Source organism: Sceloporus occidentalis, unplaced genomic scaffold, assembly GCF_023333645.1.
Source record: "Sceloporus occidentalis isolate IW3139 unplaced genomic scaffold, rSceOcc1.0.p SCAF_23, whole genome shotgun sequence".
NCBI lineage: Eukaryota > Metazoa > Chordata > Lepidosauria > Squamata > Phrynosomatidae > Sceloporus > Sceloporus occidentalis.
In genome coordinates, this window is record NW_028317003.1 from 2,641,832 (window position 1) to 2,660,771 (window position 18,940).

Here is an 18,940-nt window from a genome sequence, read left to right on the forward strand (position 1 = left end):
TTGAATAAAGATTTTGGCCTATTGGTGAAATGCATGCAATGCTGCTTTCATACGCTGCGTTGGGGGGGGCGTTCAACAAGCAGTTTTGTACCTTTCTACATCTCCTTCTTTATAATAGTGCCTAATAAACCTGATCATTACAGTTTTCCTCCATGGACCAGTCTTCTATAGTTGACTCCAGTCACATATATTTATCTGTGTTTATTCATTTCTTCACTCCAGTCATACAAATGGTGTCATCACTGCAGAGGAGTGTCTGAGTCCCTGAATAGCAGCATAAGGCCCTTGCTGGAAATAGTGGTGGTACCTGGGCATGTGGAAAGAAGGGAATGTTGGCCCGCTGCCTTGCATTGAGCTGGCTAGGGCCGTGGGGGTGAGTGGCATACCCAGCCGACTGTAAGGAGGCAGGGATCCCTGGATTGGATGGGAGAGTGGCGTGGCCAGGGAAGCGGTGCTGGTGCCCAGTGCTGTCAGGGATTGAGGGTGCTGGAATCCAGAAAAGCCCGAAGTAGAGGATACCCAGGAACTGATAGACAAGTTATCGGATGTTGTAAAGGCTGATCCTACAAAAGCAAAATCAGATGATAAACAGTCGAGAAAAACAAACACTAGTAATATTTTATGTTCACATAAGCAACATACAATGTATGGAAAAAAAATCAGCACCACAAAAAGCAGATGCCTTGCACATGCCTAAACTCATATAGAATCATATACAACATTGACATCTTCCTTCTAAAAAAGCTTTCACCTCTCCACGAGAAGACACGTTAATGCCTTTTATATTCACTAACGTTGTTACTAGAAATTATCTCTAGTAGGAACCGTGTGTTCTATCTGCATTTTGATGCTAGCTACCTAGGTGTGCCTTTCTCATTATACTTAAATTCACACAGGCTCATATTAATATTATAAATATTTAGTAATATTAAGTGGAGCCTGTCCACTTTTCATTGGTTAATGCTTGAGATTTCCAGTTTGTTGAGGGTCATCTTAGTTAATCAATAATTCTATTAATATTAACTATACTAATGAATCTTCTTAACAGTACAGTTTGTGCTGGCCATTTTTGTAAATCTAAAATTATAATCCATGTGTGAAAGCTGTTCTTTCATATATTTTAAAGGATACACATAATAAAATAAATACTAAAGATGATTTGTGTTTTGAACAATAGAACGTTGAACCAATGTTGCAATTTAATTCACCTCAATTTCATAATATTATTTTTTATTACTATTAAACTGTATTATGACTCTACACTAATACTATTATAGCTGTATTATACATTAAAGAAGGTAGCTCAAATTCTTGTAGAACTATATTCCATCAGATAATCTTCTCATAACTCTCCTGCAATATTCCCCAAAGTTAATTGTCAATATGTCTAGATACATGTTTATATATGTGATTTTATTATTATTATTATTATTATTATCTTTTGTTTATATAGCGCCAACAGTTTACGCAGCGCTTAATACAATACATAAATTCAAGGGGTACGACAAGACGAGAATTGACAGACTAAGACAAACCGACACATTAGGTGGAGAGAGCCCTGCTTTATGTATGTTAATTGTTAGTGTGTGTGACTGTATGCCTTAATATAAGTTACTTTGTATGTTAGGTGGCCACTGTTTTATGAAAGAAAATTGTATTTGTATTCATATATACACACACACAACAGGGTGACATTGCGGTTTTATTTGTTTACTTATGAAAAATGCATAGTCCAGGGCTGGACTAGATAAAATGAAGACTATAGCCTAGCCAATATGTTACAGGTGACAGTCCTATTGTATGCATTTTTTTTTATATAAATAAAGAAATAAAACAGCAATGCCACCCTGTTGTATGTTTATGAGTGTATGTTTGAACACAAATACGACTGTGTTAAAACAAAACACAATATTATTTCATAAAATAATGTATATATAATATGACAACATAAATACATAGATTGATGTTGGGTATTGGTGGGAGGGGACCCCACTGTTATATTTTTGTCCCCAGGGCCACCAAAGCTTTAAATCAGCCCTGCACACAAAATGTAAATCAAAACATAATTTTCACATACATTTTCAATGAAACTGCCAGTACGACTCACCTCTGTTTTGCACTGCTTGACTATCTTCCCCCAAGATGTCATCCTCTGCTCCATATGTCCGAATAGGAGACCTTGCATATGAATGCTTCTGAATGAGACTTTCCACACTTTCCCTGTTCAGTGAGAAACTAAACATTGTTTATGTTCCTACAGGATGCCTGTTATCACTAACAAAATGTCCATACTGTCAGTCTTAAAGTGGCATACCAAGTCTGTAAATCCCAATATCATACAATGAGAAGGCAAAGGGTTATGACACAATGTGTTACATCATAACAAATTTTAAAAAATCCTGATACAGCAACTCAAGATGACATAAGTAAGGAAGCTGTTATACATAACATTCAACCAGTTCTGCATAAGAAAATGTCATGTGTAAACAACATTGGTTGCTAGCGTGTGATCCACAGGGCACTTTTGGCCTTAGGGGTACTGACTAAGGTGACTTTATAACCAATTGATAGATTATTTATGTAACACTCTTATTTGCAACAAGGTTATTATATTACATTTCAGAAAATTAATTTGTGCCATGTGATTTTATGAAATATGAAAAGCTGTCCTTCATGTATTTTGCCACTAGAGGGAGCTTTTTGAAAACAAATGAATGCATTTAGGGATACAGATCCAGGAGTAGGGAGTAAGTGGATGGTTTTAGTTTTTGACAGTGAATGAGACAAACTATATTAGAGATTAGCTCGTTATTAGATTTCTAGGAGCAGGGCAAACATTTCCAGTAAATATGTCTAATAAACTTGAAAGGCAAAACAGTTACAATGGAAGACTATCGGCAAATGTTCTTCAGATTTTTGTTACGTTTTGGTGTCTTACTCATATGTTTTGACACACATTTTCAAACAGACTTCATCTTTGAGGATTTCAGGATTTCAACTTCTCAGGGGAAAGCAAGTTTAGTCATCAAGTTCATCTAAGATGACTTTAAGGATATGTCTGATAAAGCACAGTGTAATAAACTTGCTCTGTTATGTTAATGGTTCTAGTCGGGGTTTTTTAGAGCGAAAAAATACCAGGACAAGATTTTGATTCTACCAAATATGTTCCAACATGTGACCGAACGGCTCACTAAAATATATTAGAACTACTGGTTGCGAAGAGGTTAAGACACTGAGTAGATAAATGTGTTTTACATTCCCGGTCCTGTTTTTGTCCTAGACAATCTCCGGGTTGGAAGGCAGCCCAAACGACAAGAGATATTGTGAGTAAGTAGAGGTGAGGAGAGAAGGGAGCATGTCTACCAACCATCACAGACACCCCACAGGACTCATAATCACAGAGAATGCACACATTATCTCTTAGCGAGACTACCATTCCTGTATGGGCCTCAACTACGAGTTATCTTATAAAGCTGGCATTGTTGTTAGTACCAGGTGGAATGTCTTGGTAACTTTAGAAAATACATATTCTTTATGTACTTCCGGCTGAAATTTTTATTTTGGAATCAAAATATGAAAACCCTACTTTTCATACTACCCAATATTTAAAAAGGCCTAAAGAGGGACACTTTTTTAGTGGTTGTGATTAGGGGCAAGGCTTTTTATGTGACTTTGTAAGCTATTTCTAGCTGTTTCTATAAAAGAGTAAGACATTTAGGAGATGAACAATTAATTTGCATTAACACAGTTTATTATTTCTATAATAAAATTATACGATGGCATTCTGTATCAATGAATACGCTTGCATCTCTTGGGTAGAACATCCCTCCTAAGTATCCATATATTTGTTGTTTTTAAATAATACGTTTTTCCACTTAGAAATGCAATAAATATGCAAATGTTTTGCTGTATTCAGAAATAATCGCAAATGAGCTGAAATGGTAAGGTCTTATTCAGCATTTAACGTAAACTAAAACAAAACCTAATTTTCAAAATAAAAAGGCATATTGTGATACAAATGTCATTAGCAGCTCTCCAGTTCTCCTACGACAAACACTAATAAATCCCAATTATGAAATTTAAGATAAACCTATATATTCATAATGTAATATCCAATTAGCCCAGAATAGTGCAATTTCTGTCAACATGTCATTAAACGAAGTGTTTTTGCCCCAGATCACCTATAGGCAGGAGCTGTATGTGTTATTTTCAGATAAGAACTGATTCTAATCAGTTACAAGAAGAAATCCAATTATTCAGTGGTTTAGTGCCCTAACTGACTCCAGACTAATTCAATTTGTTTGGTTCTCTGAAGATCAATTGACCTGATTTATTTTTTCCCCAAAGGCTGTTTAGGAGACTATCTACATTACACATCTGAACATTAAACCTATAGGCCATTGTCTTGTTACAGTGAGACTTGGGTAGACAGACAACATAAAACTATGTAAAACAAGATGAAGTATGAGAGAAATCTTTTTCAAGAAACAAGGACAGATCGAAACGAAAGAAACAACAAATATTTGTTTGATACCCTGGATACCCCTGAATTCCTGACCCTCCTCATTGAATCTCATCTCCTTCCATAAAGTTGAGTAGCACTACCCATCCCATTCCCAGGCCCCCAACTTGACGTGCTTCATCTGTGTCAAACTCCCTCTAGATTGGGAATCTAACCCTATTTAACTAATGTAAAGTTTATTTTGTCTTTCCACACATGTTTAGAGGCCTGCTAGAAGGGAGCCGTGGAATTTTAGTCTCTATCATGGGTGATTAAAAGGTCATAAAAAGGCCCTGTTCATCTACACAGCCCAGATTAAAAGGTGGATATGGTAGATGTCTGTGGCGTTAAAATAATTTAACTTATTTTTACATTTAGATATTACAATTTATTCTTTTACACAGGTAAACATCTGAATGCATTTATTGCATTCCTTAATTATTGAACATATTTATCTCTTCTCTCGTGGGCCACTAGGGGGAGCCAAGAAATTAGCTCCGTGCCATTTGAGGTGCAAGTGTTACCACTACTTCACACTAGTCTTTCCTACTGGTCTCTCTGCACTTGGTGTCAAATATAATGTAGCTAAATGTAGCTAAAAAAAAGACCAATTAGCCATCCTAACCCAACCCTTTGGAAAAGTAATCAAGAAGGGCATGGCTTCTGTCTCTTGTGAAACTAGTGGTGATGGATATGGTGACATATTCCATCATTTACATTTAAACATAAAAATCCTCCTTTTCTAATACACTACAATTGTGTTCTACTGCTTCATCATTTTATTGTTTCTTCTATACAATCCCTTATTTATATTGTCAATGTTATAAAACTAGAGGGTCATAGGCTAAGATGTAACATCAGGAATTGGAACAACCTTCCAGCAGAAGTGGTAGAGGATAATACAGTGAGGGAATTTAGACTTGCATGGGATATGTAATTGGACTATCCAAATAGGCAAATGATCCGGAATCTAAGATGTGGCCAAATAATTATTAAGGCTTGAGTCTTTTCAATATATCACAGAGAATGCATGACTGTAGACCAGGAGTAGACTTACTGATTGGTCATTTGAACAAGTAAACTTAATTAATTGAAGTATGAATGTCAATCACAGGATTTGTATTTTACAGTAGATCAATATTAACGGAAATCACCCTGCTACAGAAGCACATGAGTGATCTTCTCCACCTCTGTTTTTTTGTTAATGTTAGTAGACAGACACCAAGGTACAGAAAATAATAAAACTTTGATTTGTTCCTATTTCAAAATTTTTACAATTCGCCTTTCATTTAACTTTAGTCATTCCAGTTTTGAAGGATGTTTGGTTCAATGGCTTAAGTGGAATTTGACTTAATTTTCTTTTTTTCTATAGCCAACAAAAATATTGAACAAAATAAATCCAGGCTTTACGAGCAAAATATTTGGATTCTCAGCAAACCCACCTGCCACTTTTTATCTTAATCATACTACTGTAAGGAAAGTTGTGATTTTCAGAATAAAGAGGATAAGAGATGAAGAAATGTCAAAAAGATATGTAGTGTCAGGAGATAAAATAGTCCAAACGTCTAAAAAAGAAAATCCTAAATGTATTCAGATTTAAACCACTGTTGAACTAAAAAAATCTTAATCGAAATCTGAAGTGGTTACTAAGGTATTTTCACTTAAATGCATAGTTTTACATAATTAAGCCATAATTGGCCTCTCAAGTATGCAAATATATTTTTCTATTAATTTAAATTAGCAGATCTGTAATTTTCTTATTTTGTGAAGGCTTTATCACCAAAAACAATACAAAAGCCTTTAAAAAGCTGTTTTAGTGTCTATGGCAAAAAAACGTTCAGTAACTGTTTTTGTGCTACATCTAAATTAAGGGTTCCTAGTATTGTTATAAAAAGTTAAACTGTAGATATACACAATTCTTTAAAAAACACAACACAATGTTATCTCTGGGAGAGGCACCAATCAGTATTATTCCCTGATATAGCATATCAACATTTGTATGAATATTTTTATACTAAAGGTTTACTCAAACGTTAACATTTTTCAACAAATTCATTTATATCATAAAATAATTAAATGAAAAGTGAAAATCACCATAATTGAAGGATACATATGACATAGTTCCCTAGAAGTCTAAATGTCACATAATATATTATGGTTTTTTTTTTATCCTGGCATGGTTTAGCCTGTTCTGATGTACCTAAATTATTAGGGCTAACATGACCTTTACCTAATCTTACATATGTGATCATTTTATGGACTGACCTTTTCCAATAATGTAATAACTAATACTTAAATGTTCACCAAATCAAAAAGCTAATTGTGTATTATTTTCAATAATATGGATATTATTGTTCTTGGCGAAGAGTATGTCAAAATAATCTTTTTTGTGTGCAGTCTAACAAATTGGCAATTGAAGTCTGTTAAAGGGTCGCTAAAATCCTTAAAACCACCTACCATCAAGTAGTAAAATATGGAAACAGAGCAAATAATAATAATAATTTAAAGCTACGTTGTTTTTTTCTATAAGAGCATGGTACGTTTATGGTATGTCTAGCAATAAATAATTACTCAAATCATTACATTTAGGACCTAGAAACCCTTTGAACCACAGGGGCCTATTTTATGCCCATGTTACTACTGGTTTGGAACAAAAATATGCATGAAAAAAAGTAAGATGGAGCACACTGGAGATGTTTAGTTAGCGAATGTAGAGTGAAATAAAAAAAAACATTTTCCATATCTTGAATTGAACATTTATAAAATAGCAGCTTTTTTTTATTTACCTCTCAATATCTGTAAGTCTAGAGGAGTCCCGAAATCCTTTAGCAAATGGGTTGCTGTCAATTTTCAGCTTGGTTATCTGAAAAAAACCCCAAATAAAGTTCAGTTTTATAAAGCATTGATCTATATATTTTTATTATTATTATTTATTTAATTAATCTTATTCTTTGTTTATTTATGTGTTGACGGCAGATCTTGTGATTTTAAGAATGTTACACATATTTATACTTTGCTGATATGTTTAATTAGTATACTTCATTACTTGAATCCTCATATGTATGATTTACAAAATGAATAAAATATTTAAACACCACAGCAATAATCTGTAGGAAATAAAGAAAATTTAAATACAAACCCCAAATGGTTACAAAAAAATAACATAACGAAATAGGATTATCAATATGTTATAAATACGGTAATTAAGTTACTAGTCTAGGGGCTGCAGTTATATCACACTGAAAGGAATCAGATATGCAAAAAGAAAAATACATCGCTAAATTTACTCACTATATATTTATATATATATATATACATATATATATATATATATACATAAAAACTTTCAGTACATATAAAAGAAATAGATTTATTTAATAAAAAAACACAATGCCAAAAATAAATACAATCTATGAATGCTATTAAGGTATTCTTAATCACCAATATACATGTATTCATGTGCTTCATACATTATAAAAATTGCCATAATAATCTATCGTATATAAAAACACAATAAATATCAGGAGAAAAAAATAATATTAAATGAATATAAAAAAGTAAAAAAGGACCAATAATCTATAAAAGCAGACCTCGTTCCCACAGAGGCTTCCTTTCAGGTGGACTACACCAAAGAAAGAGGTTGTATATTAGTGTTTATGCACTAAAACTATCTTAATAGCATTGATATATTTTGTTTATTTATGGTTTATTTGGTATATTTGTTTTGATTTATGTATTATATCTATGTACTGAATGCATTTATTTTTATATAAATATATTGTGTCATTGAGCAATTTTAGCTCTATCTTTTTTCTTTTTTTGTATATCTGATTCCTTTTAGACTGCTTGTATTATATATAATAATATATAATATACAATAATATTATTAATATAATATAATAATATTATTATTATTACTATTATTTAATATATAATATATAACAAATCCAGTGACGTATGGTGGCCTAGGCTGACTAGGCCTAGGGCAGCAGATCCAGGAGGTGTTGTTCCTCCTGCAGTAAAACCAAAGGGTAGATGACCTCTTGGGTGATGAGGCCCCCCCAGTTTGTTGCTCCTCAATGGACCAGTTACAGGGCAGAACTCTGAACTCTTCAATCAGCCCACTTACATTATGGAGACTGTGCCAAGAGGACACAGCCTCCATAGACTGCACTAGACTGCACGCCGTTAAGACACAGAGCGTCGGGCTCCTGTTGTGAAGACTGGCTGCGGAGTGAGCATGTTGGGGGGAAAATCACTGAACAAATCAGTTGCCATTTGTGAAAAAACAATAGTTTCATCAGTAGGTTCTTGTAAAAGGCACAGCGGTATGAAGAATTAAAAAAAAGGTTAGGTGCCTTTAAAATTGTGCAATTTTCAGAGCAGGATCCCTAAATTCTAGAATCAATACACTCCAAATAAAAACCCCAACTCTTCACAAAAATCATTCTGTAATCATGAAACATTTTGCTTAATTCATATTTCTGCTGGGAATCCATCATTGCACTTCAAGTAATGATTTTTCATGGGGAACATCTCCTAAACATTTGTGTTTTAGTCCTCCAAACTCTTGTTCTGTGAACATTGACTTGTGCTTCTTGTACACCTACCGTTCATACAGATATGCCTTGGAAACCTTAACCCTATATTAGCCTTTCACACTAATGCCAGCCCTTAAGGTAGAAGCAGCTTGTCAGGACTTGAAAAAAGAATGGCCATCAATCCTGATTAAATACATTTATTAAAACTACATATATCTTTTAATCTAAACCTAAAGCCTAGAACAATAATGAGAGGGCAGAATTTAGAGATTGGTGTTATGTATATTGACGTTGGTGCGGCTGAAGTTAAATCCCTACCCTTTTTTGTCTCAGTGTTTTTTATGCATATACCTTATGAGTTGTCCGGTACAAGTCATGTTAAATGGTTATCCATCAATGACATTAAAAAGATAGGAGACATTTTTTTGTGTGTTGTGCCCAGTAATTGTACTGATGTTCTAATGGCCACTTTTATAAAGAGAAATCCCCAACTTCAGAAGCTTTTAATATGAGATATGAATGCCTATTGCTAGAAATGCTAAATACAATAAAATATTGAACATTTACAGACAGATTTGCTTTAAAAAAATATATATATTTTTTAAAATAGTAAACCCAATACTGTTTCTGCATGTCCTTGCTAACCCACAAATCTCTGCCATCTCTAAAACATCACTTGACCTGCCCTTCAACTCCGTCCCAGCGTTTTGACGGCTAAAATTGACCTTTATATTTTAAATTATGAGATAGTTTGTTGAAAGTGTAATGTGTTTATCTTTTATCTAATAAGGAGAGGATAAATCAAATCAAGTCCTTGGCAACACATGAAGAAAATGTTCTTATTCAAACCTATAAACAATGCTGGGTTTTATCTTTGGCAACATGTATGTTTATTTCTAAACAGTCATAAATAACGTGCCACAAGCAATCCGTGAGCAAATGCACAGAAACAGGAGCAATGACAAATGATACATTTTTTGGGTCGTTTTTTCCATTTATTGATAAAAAAAAAAGCAGAATTGTTTTAAGGGACATAAAGACACTCACCAGTTGGTTTTGATAGGCCGTAACAGCGGTAAAAACCGTTTCCTGAAAGATAAATGTTCTGAATTCTTCGGATTTGAGATTCAGCAGAGACGCTGTGTGGTCTTTCTTTTTAATAATATGTACCCTTGGCTGGTATTTATGCATGGAATTCAGTATAATCTGAAACGATACACCAAGCATGCTTGTATTACAAATATGATAAAGAGAAACAAACAAATTTCATTGGTGGCCTCACTGAGGGCTGTTTGTTTTAAGTATTCAATAGAAACCCCCCCCCATTGCTTAAAAAATATTTTCTATGTATAATTCATACACAGATAAACTTATATCATATCAAATAAATCATACTATTATTTTTAATATCATACAAATGTTTTATTAAAATACGCAGTGCAGACCCCCTTTAAAATAATATTTATATGGAAAACACAGATTTCTGGGTTACACATATAAAAATATAGAAAGTTGCTAAATGAGTTATTTGCTATCCCGCTTTATACAATGCCCAATATATAATATATAAATACAAACATGAATGCGCATTAATTCATAACACCTCTTGATTGACACATCAACTAACAAATTGACTTGGATGATGTTGAGATGGAAAGGTCAGCTGGCATAATTCTCAGTGTTTTTCTTTAATGCAGAGATACACTAAATGCCCTTCATATAGTATGCATGGACTTTTTTTCAATATACATAAATCTTTGCATTATGGTTAATACTTAGAAGGCATTCTAGCTATTAGAACCTGGACAGTACAATCCTGATATCTCCATTGTCTGGATGTCTGCTCGTGTTTCCTCCTTTAATCATATCATAACTTAAATACCTCTGTCCTCTCCAATTTTTATTATCAGTCCCAAGCACTAGTGGTTGATTGAGTAATGCAACCCTGTCTCATGGTGCTGCTGTTATTTTTATAGCCGCACTGTACTTGACCCCTCGGGGTCCGCCATGTGAAGCGCACACACTTACGTGGCCGTGCTGATCCAATTCATTGTTTGTGAGCTTGACTTTTTCAAATGAAACCATTTGCTTCAGCAACTGCTCCCCGGTAAATGGAGAATCCGGATGAACATACAGCCTAGGAGTAAATGTATATATCGTAAACACTTTGCTCATTTATACACGTACCAACAAACTCATGTAAGTATGACACTTAAACGTGTACAGCTCTATAATGTAATGTAGTGAAGGCAGCCATCATGCAAGTGTGGTACGAAATGTAGAACAAGTGCACGCTACCGTTCAAAAGTTACTTGTTTTTTTCCAATTTTGTCCATTAAAATAACATGAAATGGATAAGAAATACAGACGTTGTTAATGTTGTAAATGACTATTGTAGCTGGAAACGGCTGATTGTTAATGATAATATCTTCATAGGCTTCATCGCTCTTGTGTTCCAATTGGTACGCTGTGCCCGCCAAATCAAGTTTAAGTTTAAAAGGCTAACTGATCATTAGAAAAGCCCTTTGCAATCATGTTACACAGCTAGAAATTTCCTTGTTTTCCATGAAAACAGCTAAGCGAACCCAAACTTTTGAACGGTAGTGTAGTTAAGCCCAGGCCAGACAGATAAGGTGGTCCCTCCTCTCTATCTTTGGGTTCTGCATATGCACATGGACAGGTATCTCTAGAGGCAAGTTCTTTCTTAATTTTTGATAGCAGGTCCCTGCAGCCCCTTTTGCTACAGATGCGGATGCAACATCAACTCAGAGTTGGACCTCTGATCCTAGACCCCTAGGATCAGCTACTGTGAGTTAAAAAGACCTCGTAGCTTTTCCTACTTTGAATGGTCTTTGGTGGCCCAGCTAAAGTCTGTGGTCATTGGTATAGTAATTTATAATGTTTTTTTATTACACAGAAAAGGTAAATTACAGTAATATGTCCTAATGCTTGTATTACGGTAATGCTCTCGTGTTTTATAAAACAATTGCGCCATTTAAATAGTGTTATTACAACTCCTATTAGCTTAATCTCTGGAATAGATTTGTACTTGGAACGGTTTCAATGAAAAGCCTAACTGCATTCAGAGCTGGTCTTAACAGTGTCTTAATTCCTGTTATTGTAGTTTGTATGACAATCAAGCAGTGGTAATAGTCACTAAAATGAATTACAGATGAAACTTGAATAAAGTAGTTTGATGTGTAAATTCTGATTTATTTCCCATTTTCCTTAGAAAAAAAAACATTATTCTTTCTATAAATGGCAAGATAATTTGAAATCAGTGTAAATTATATATCGGTTATATTGAACAATATTTATGTGACCGTACTAACTAAATATTATTTTAATGGTCAGATCCTTATTCTAGAGGCTTCCGGAAGCAGTGATACATGTGGGTTTTGTTTTTCCATTACATAAAATAAATTGTAGATACCTGGCAGGTAAAGGAGGATCTGCTTTTCCAGCAACGAGCCAAGATGACCGGTGATAGGCATATCTGTATCTCTTATTGTCAACCGGAACAATATCCATGAGAACAATGTATTTGGCTTCTGGATCAACTCCCGAAAATGAAACCCTTATTGTTGGAAACATTCTCCTAGGAAAGGTGACAATCTGATGATTAGAATGGTGTCTTACCATTACATAAACATTTCACTGAGCAACTAGGACTTGTCTTATTTCATTGTATACGAAAAGGGACATCATTATGAAAGTTTAAAAGGGAAAATACACAGACATGGAAACATAGAATTTGATGGCAGATAAGAACCATTCAACCCGTCTAGTCCGACATTCTTTTCTATCCAGCTTTAAACACTCGGCCCTTGATGTTGTCTTAGATTCAGGATATCCATATGCATTGTTAAATTCCCTTACTGTGTTAAGCTCTACTCTTAGGCTGTTCCATTTACCTACTACCCTCTCAATAATATATTTATATTATATATATTATTTACACAGAAGTAGCCAAAGGCTAGCTGTGTGCCTGCATCACATACTACAACTCTTAGAATGCTCAGATAGCATCAAAAGAAAGAATGTGTTATGGCTGGGCATGTATCACGGGTGTTATAGTTAGGTCTATGCTAAGATATTTAAATTTGATTCAAATTGTAATAAACTTAAAGTAACTGTTGTTCAAATTAGTTTAGATAATCATTTCATGATTGAACAAGCAAAGCAATCTCTAACACTCCTGCTGCAGTAGACGCAGAACCAACATTATGTGGCTAAAAGTCATGGGAGTTGGAATTTTAAATAGCTGGAGTGCCAGAGATTCCTTGATCCCTGTTTATGGAAGTCATTATGGTTCTCTAGAGAGTGTCCTGGAAATCTGCTATTGTATAACCTATGGATTCTGACGTTATGCCAGAAGAACAAATTATGTGTAAGGTGTAATTTGTCATCTTTATAACTGTATTTTGCTCGATCATATGTTGAGCCTGAAATGCACACACACACACACACACACACACACATCTTGAAATAGTCATTAAGTGCACTCTATTATCTATCAATCTGGTTTTTGTTCCAATTGTTCAACATATGTATTAATTCTGTTAACTGGGTGTCTTAATCAGAATTCCAGTATTGGAACGAATACCCACTAAAATAGCATGCTGTCCAATTGCCATGAGCCATCACAGTGGAACATTTCTCCGAGCTTCATCATTTCAGACACCATCTAGAGTACAACCCACACTAATCCACATGACCTCTGGAAATGAATCCTTATATGATGCTTATACTGTGACAATAGTGAGTTCGGGGCCTGTTCTATACAAATCTGCAGTTATAGCTCACCTTCCAGACTTGGTGATGATCATTTCAGTTCCCAGGTCGTGGAATTTGTCCCAAAGCTCTTTAGTTTCCAGACTGCAGGAAATCTTGGCCATCTCTTCACTGGGAATGATGGGAGTGGTGGGGATTAAGGGTTCTGTACACAATGAGGATGGACTGTTGCTAAACTCCCCATGGTGATCAACACTGGACATGTCACTCAAAGGCTGTCCACAGGATGACTTCTCCACAAATTGTTCTAATGCAAAGGAAAACAACACATATACATAACTTCATTTCCCATGATACAGAGAAGCAAACACAGGAGGCCTTCTTAATTTAAAAGGGATGCATTTCATTTAGAGGCAGTGTGATATACAGTATAATTTACTCTGCATTGACCCCATGAGTACCTGGGGCTTTGCAACAAGGGATGGGTAGTCTTTTGTAGGTCACCTGCTGTGTACTACAGCTCCTATAATGCACAGCCAAGAACCAGATGAACCATAAGAGGACTTAAGGCAGTAATTTGCCAACATCTCAAGATTGTAAAGTTGAGATCAGGGCCCATCTTGTATATCGGTTTGTCTTAGTCTGTCAATTCTCGTCTTGTCATACCCCTTGAATATATATATTGTATTATGTGCTGTGTAAATTGTTGGTGTTATATAAATAAAAGGCAATAATAATAATAATAATACTAATAACAACAACATACTGTATGCATAGTAGCCATTGGTAGAGCCGAAAGGATAACAACCTACTCAACTGTGCCTGCATTACTTTTTATGACAAATTATTTTTTATAGTCTAATGTTGATCAGATCATGTTTAAATGATAAATATTTTCCTTTCCCAAGATAAAACCAAAGCAATATGACAAGTAACTTGTCATTATGAACTGCAATTTTTATTTTATTACTTTGTATAATATACTAAAACAATGCAATAAAAAGTAAACTAGAGTTAGAAAGTGTATGTAACTTCATATAAAACATCAGAGCATCTAGAAGGTAATTACTCTGCCTGGAAAAGGTTAACTGCAATGCAGCATACATTTCCGGTTATGGGCAGATTAAGAAAGGATACTCTTATTAATAAAGGGATTAGGATAAAGGGGATGATTAATAATGGTACTTAGAAGAACAAGAACATGGGCATACAAAGCACAATATTTTACTTTGATCTCAGAAATCAAGCACCACTATAAGTTGCAGGATACCAAAATAAATACATTTAAATAAGAGACAATATATAAAAGTTGTCTGTTGATATCTGCACCTATATTTTGATTTACTTTTCATTTTGTTAGCCTTTGTATTTTGGCAGATTTTGGAAAAAAAATATATTGATCATTACCATTGGGTTGTGAGAAACAATATTATAAATAAATACCACAATTTAAAAATCAGTACATGTTAGGAATAAACCACTTAAAACAGATCTTTGTTAAGAAATCTATGTATGTTTGTGTGTGTGTATATATATATATATATATATATATATATACACACACATATATTTATATTATATTATATATATATATATATAAAATAGCTAGAGTCAGTTCTTCTTTGGGTTTCTCTAATGAAGGTCATTACACTTTTTGCATACAAACATATTGTAAAATTAGAACATTAATACAATCATTAATTTTCTCATTCTACAATACAATAATATATATATAAATATATAATAGCAGAGGACCCTCAGTCATTAAATTGGTTAAATTATTAATTCATATTATTTTTCCATATATATATATTTATATATTAATTTAACTGTTAATGAAGAAGGTCTTGTGTGTGTTAATTTATCTTGTTCGACTATCTTTAGTCTTTTTTTTTCTTTTTCTCTTTTTTTTGGGTTGAATTTCCTGAAATCTGTTCCTGGTTTGTAGGAATCTGCAGTCAGTTTGGAGACATGGTATTAGCAGATATCTCCTGCAAATGCAGATTTGGAGACAGAAGCAAGCAGAGAGGATGATCTGTCTCCAAGCTTTTCTCCTAATCTCCAAAATTTACTTTTGTAATGAAACCATTTAATTCTGACTTGTGCAAGTCAATAGAAGCAAGCAAAAATGTACATCTACATTCAGACTGACATTTTCTCAGAGACGACAGTCATACCGAACATTCTATTTACAAACGGCTTTGTATGTTGTTTTAACAAAATCCAATGTTTTCATCAAATGTCAATCCAAGTACAAAACAACAACTTTTGTATCTATTACATTTGTACCAGGGACATACCAACACTTTAATTTACCCAAGATGGACCTAAGAGTTCCATTAAATAAATAAAAAAATCACCAGCATTGCCATCATAGGTTCAACGTACTTTCTAAGGTTTCTAACATTCAATAGCCGCTGAGTTCATTGAAACGAACTAAATTATAATACATATTTAGAGTGAATAATTCCAAAATTAACATCGTAAAATAATTCACTATAAAGTCATAATACATCCATGTGCCTGTACTGTTATATATTATTTGCTGATTTATAGAGCGCCGTCATATTCCGCAGCAGTGTACAATGGGTTAACAGGGCATGGACAGAACATAACAATTTGGAATATATATATATATATATATATATATATATATATATATATATATATATATATATATATATATATATATACACACACATATATATATATATAAGATATATATACATATATATATATATAATATATATACATATATACATATATACACACACGCATATATATATATATATATTATTATTTTTTTAAATAAATTCTGCTCTTTGAATTCTGTTTTATGCTTTTATGTCTGTTTTTTTTTACCGATCAAGTAATGTAATCAGGAGCCATTTAGATACATTTTTCAGTAATGTATATATATGTATTATTATATGTATTATTAAAAGTACAATTGCTCAATTGTAGTAATATATGGGCTTCTTGTAAAAGAACCATATGGAAGTAACAGTACATCGTAATAAGATCTATAATGAGAAAACAATATATTTATCCTGCATACATTTGTTTTTTAAGGTATTCTAAAAGTTCTTTCACAGCCATCGTTCACCAAGCACATTAGTATGTTTGCTAAGTTAATAATAATACTACTATTAATAAGAATATTAATAATAATTATATATATAATTTATATTATGTCTTATCCAATAAATGACATCATATGCCATCTTGTACGTTAGCAGTGTATTAATGATCTTTTATCATTATACATTAATTGGGGAATGCATTTTTACAAAATTGTGTTTGTTACACATTAAGTAAAAAAAAGTTTATATTTTTTCCCCATAACTATATACCTAACTATGGACTTAACCGTGCGAGTCCAGACAAGAACCTTATAATTGTGCAAATATATTCAGATAAATTCTGCCAGCAAATGGTCTCCTGTATCAGGCATGAAAAATAAGGAAATATATATTTCTTTGAGCATACAAGGTTTAACTAAAAGTAACTATTGCATTGTATAGTTTGTAACCGCTCTATGTATATGCTTTTCATCGTGTTACATAGGAGTTACATAGTGTTTTCTTCTGCTTCTAATTTAGCACACATATTAGGTACATTGTACATACAACCATAATCTATCTAATTTATGAATTGTTAGCATCTTGAAACATACACACATGTATCTAAATGTACATACAGTGTAACTTTGCAAGTACATACAGATCGTGTGTTGCTTTAATTATATTGTGCCACTTGTTAGCGCCATGACTTTACCCTGTAGCCTGCCGGCCATTTAGCCCGCACACAGATACCTCTCTCTACTCACCCAAGGGTTTGATTGTGTTCTCCGATGTCTCCTTGTCCTTGGCTGTCCCACTTGACATGAGAGACGCAATGGAGAAGGCATTAGCCCTGGAGGAGAGCTGGGGTTTGGGAGACGCCGTGTATTCCATGCTGAAGGAGCCTGCCTTTACAGCAACAAGTAGGGGAGCAGAAAAGGCAGATCGCTGGGAGCTGTGCACACTACAGGCAAGGTAAAGCTGGACACCCTTAGAGCCTTTTGTGGACACAGAAGAGCATTATTTGGTGAGGACCTCTTCTTCCCTGTAGGGGCTGCTGCTTGCCTTTGGGATGCTGGGCTCTAAGTGCAGCAGAGTCTTGGCATGGGGTCCCAAGGAGCCAGGGAGTGTCCGGTGGGCTGATGGAAGAAGACTGGCTGCCTCAGTGGGGAGTTGAAGTTGCTCTCACTGCTTGGAGTGTCAGCCTCCCCTTTCCTTAATTTGATGGCCGCACAGATCCTATCTCTGCCCCGGCCAATGGCAGCGCTCCGGCGTCACTTGTGCCAGATGCAGCTGATCGGTGTGATAAGGGAGGTGGTGGGCAGAGGTGCGCACAGTGGGTGGAGAGCACGGAACGAGGGGGGCTGATCAACGTGGCCACCACATTCTCACACCACACACACACTGTCTCCTAAAAGGTCGGTAATTGCCCTAAACAAGGTACACATGTGGCATTAAAGGAGTGGTGGGTGGGGTTTGGGGCCATTTAAATTAAATCCTTGGATGTAGGTAAACTGAGAAACACTTCTCAATTAGGGGTAATTTACAGTATAAGAAGAAAATGACTAATCAACCATCACAATATATAAATGCTTGTCCTAATGTGTTTAAAGGAGATCTTTTGACATCACAATTAAAAATGTCCTCAACACAACTTGTATTCATGTATTTATATCCTGACATGCAGAATACACATGGTATACGTGTGGGGTATACCGTCCTAGTGCATATGTTGGAATACAAGTATCATTGTATATACTACCCTCTATGCTAACATAGCATCCACAAAATGGGCATAATGGTCAGTTTTGGGACAATCTGTTCCTTATTTTATGTCATGATATCCACTGTAAATTATAGACACGCGTGCAAGCAATTAATTATACACATTCTATCTATACCCTATATTACTGAAAGATTAAGTAGCTTCCAATTACCTACAAACCAGTAAACTATCAGCTGGGTTAATCCCTATAACGATAACACCATTCAGTGATCATTTGCCCTCTGTCCACATATTTTCTGAGCTTTCAATGTATGCAATTTATCAGATATTATTTTGTGCCACATTTCAAGATTCAGCATGAAAGCCATTCAATATT

At 34.4% G+C, this 18,940-nt stretch overlaps 1 protein-coding gene across 1 annotated transcript; it reads right to left on the reverse strand.

Moving 5' to 3' along the window:
* Positions 1-222: 222 nt before the first annotated feature.
* LOC149300685 (T-box transcription factor TBX20) lies at positions 223-17,732 on the reverse strand. The gene is made up of 8 exons (XM_089484900.1): positions 17,606-17,732; positions 13,849-14,083; positions 12,476-12,640; positions 11,071-11,179; positions 10,090-10,248; positions 7,288-7,364; positions 2,108-2,220; positions 223-563 (listed from the first exon to the last, which is right to left on the reverse strand). The coding sequence occupies exons 1-8, from the start codon at positions 17,730-17,732 to the stop codon at positions 223-225; spliced, it is 1,326 nt and encodes a 441-aa protein (XP_089341026.1).
* Positions 17,733-18,940: the final 1,208 nt, after the last annotated feature.

Bases quoted from the DNA above. Each gene is read 5' to 3' on its own strand.
- LOC149300685 (XM_089484900.1), bottom strand. From the start codon at position 17,732: ATGGAATACACGGCGTCTCCCAAACCCCAGCTCTCCTCCAGGGCTAAT. The intron at 14,084-17,605 runs GTGAGTAGAGAG...CCTTTGCATTAG, and splicing joins GAACACAATCAAACCCTTGG to AACAATTTGTGGAGAAGTCA. The intron at 564-2,107 runs GTGAGTCGTACT...TTGCTTTTGTAG, and splicing joins TCAAGCAGTGCAAAACAGAG to GATCAGCCTTTACAACATCC.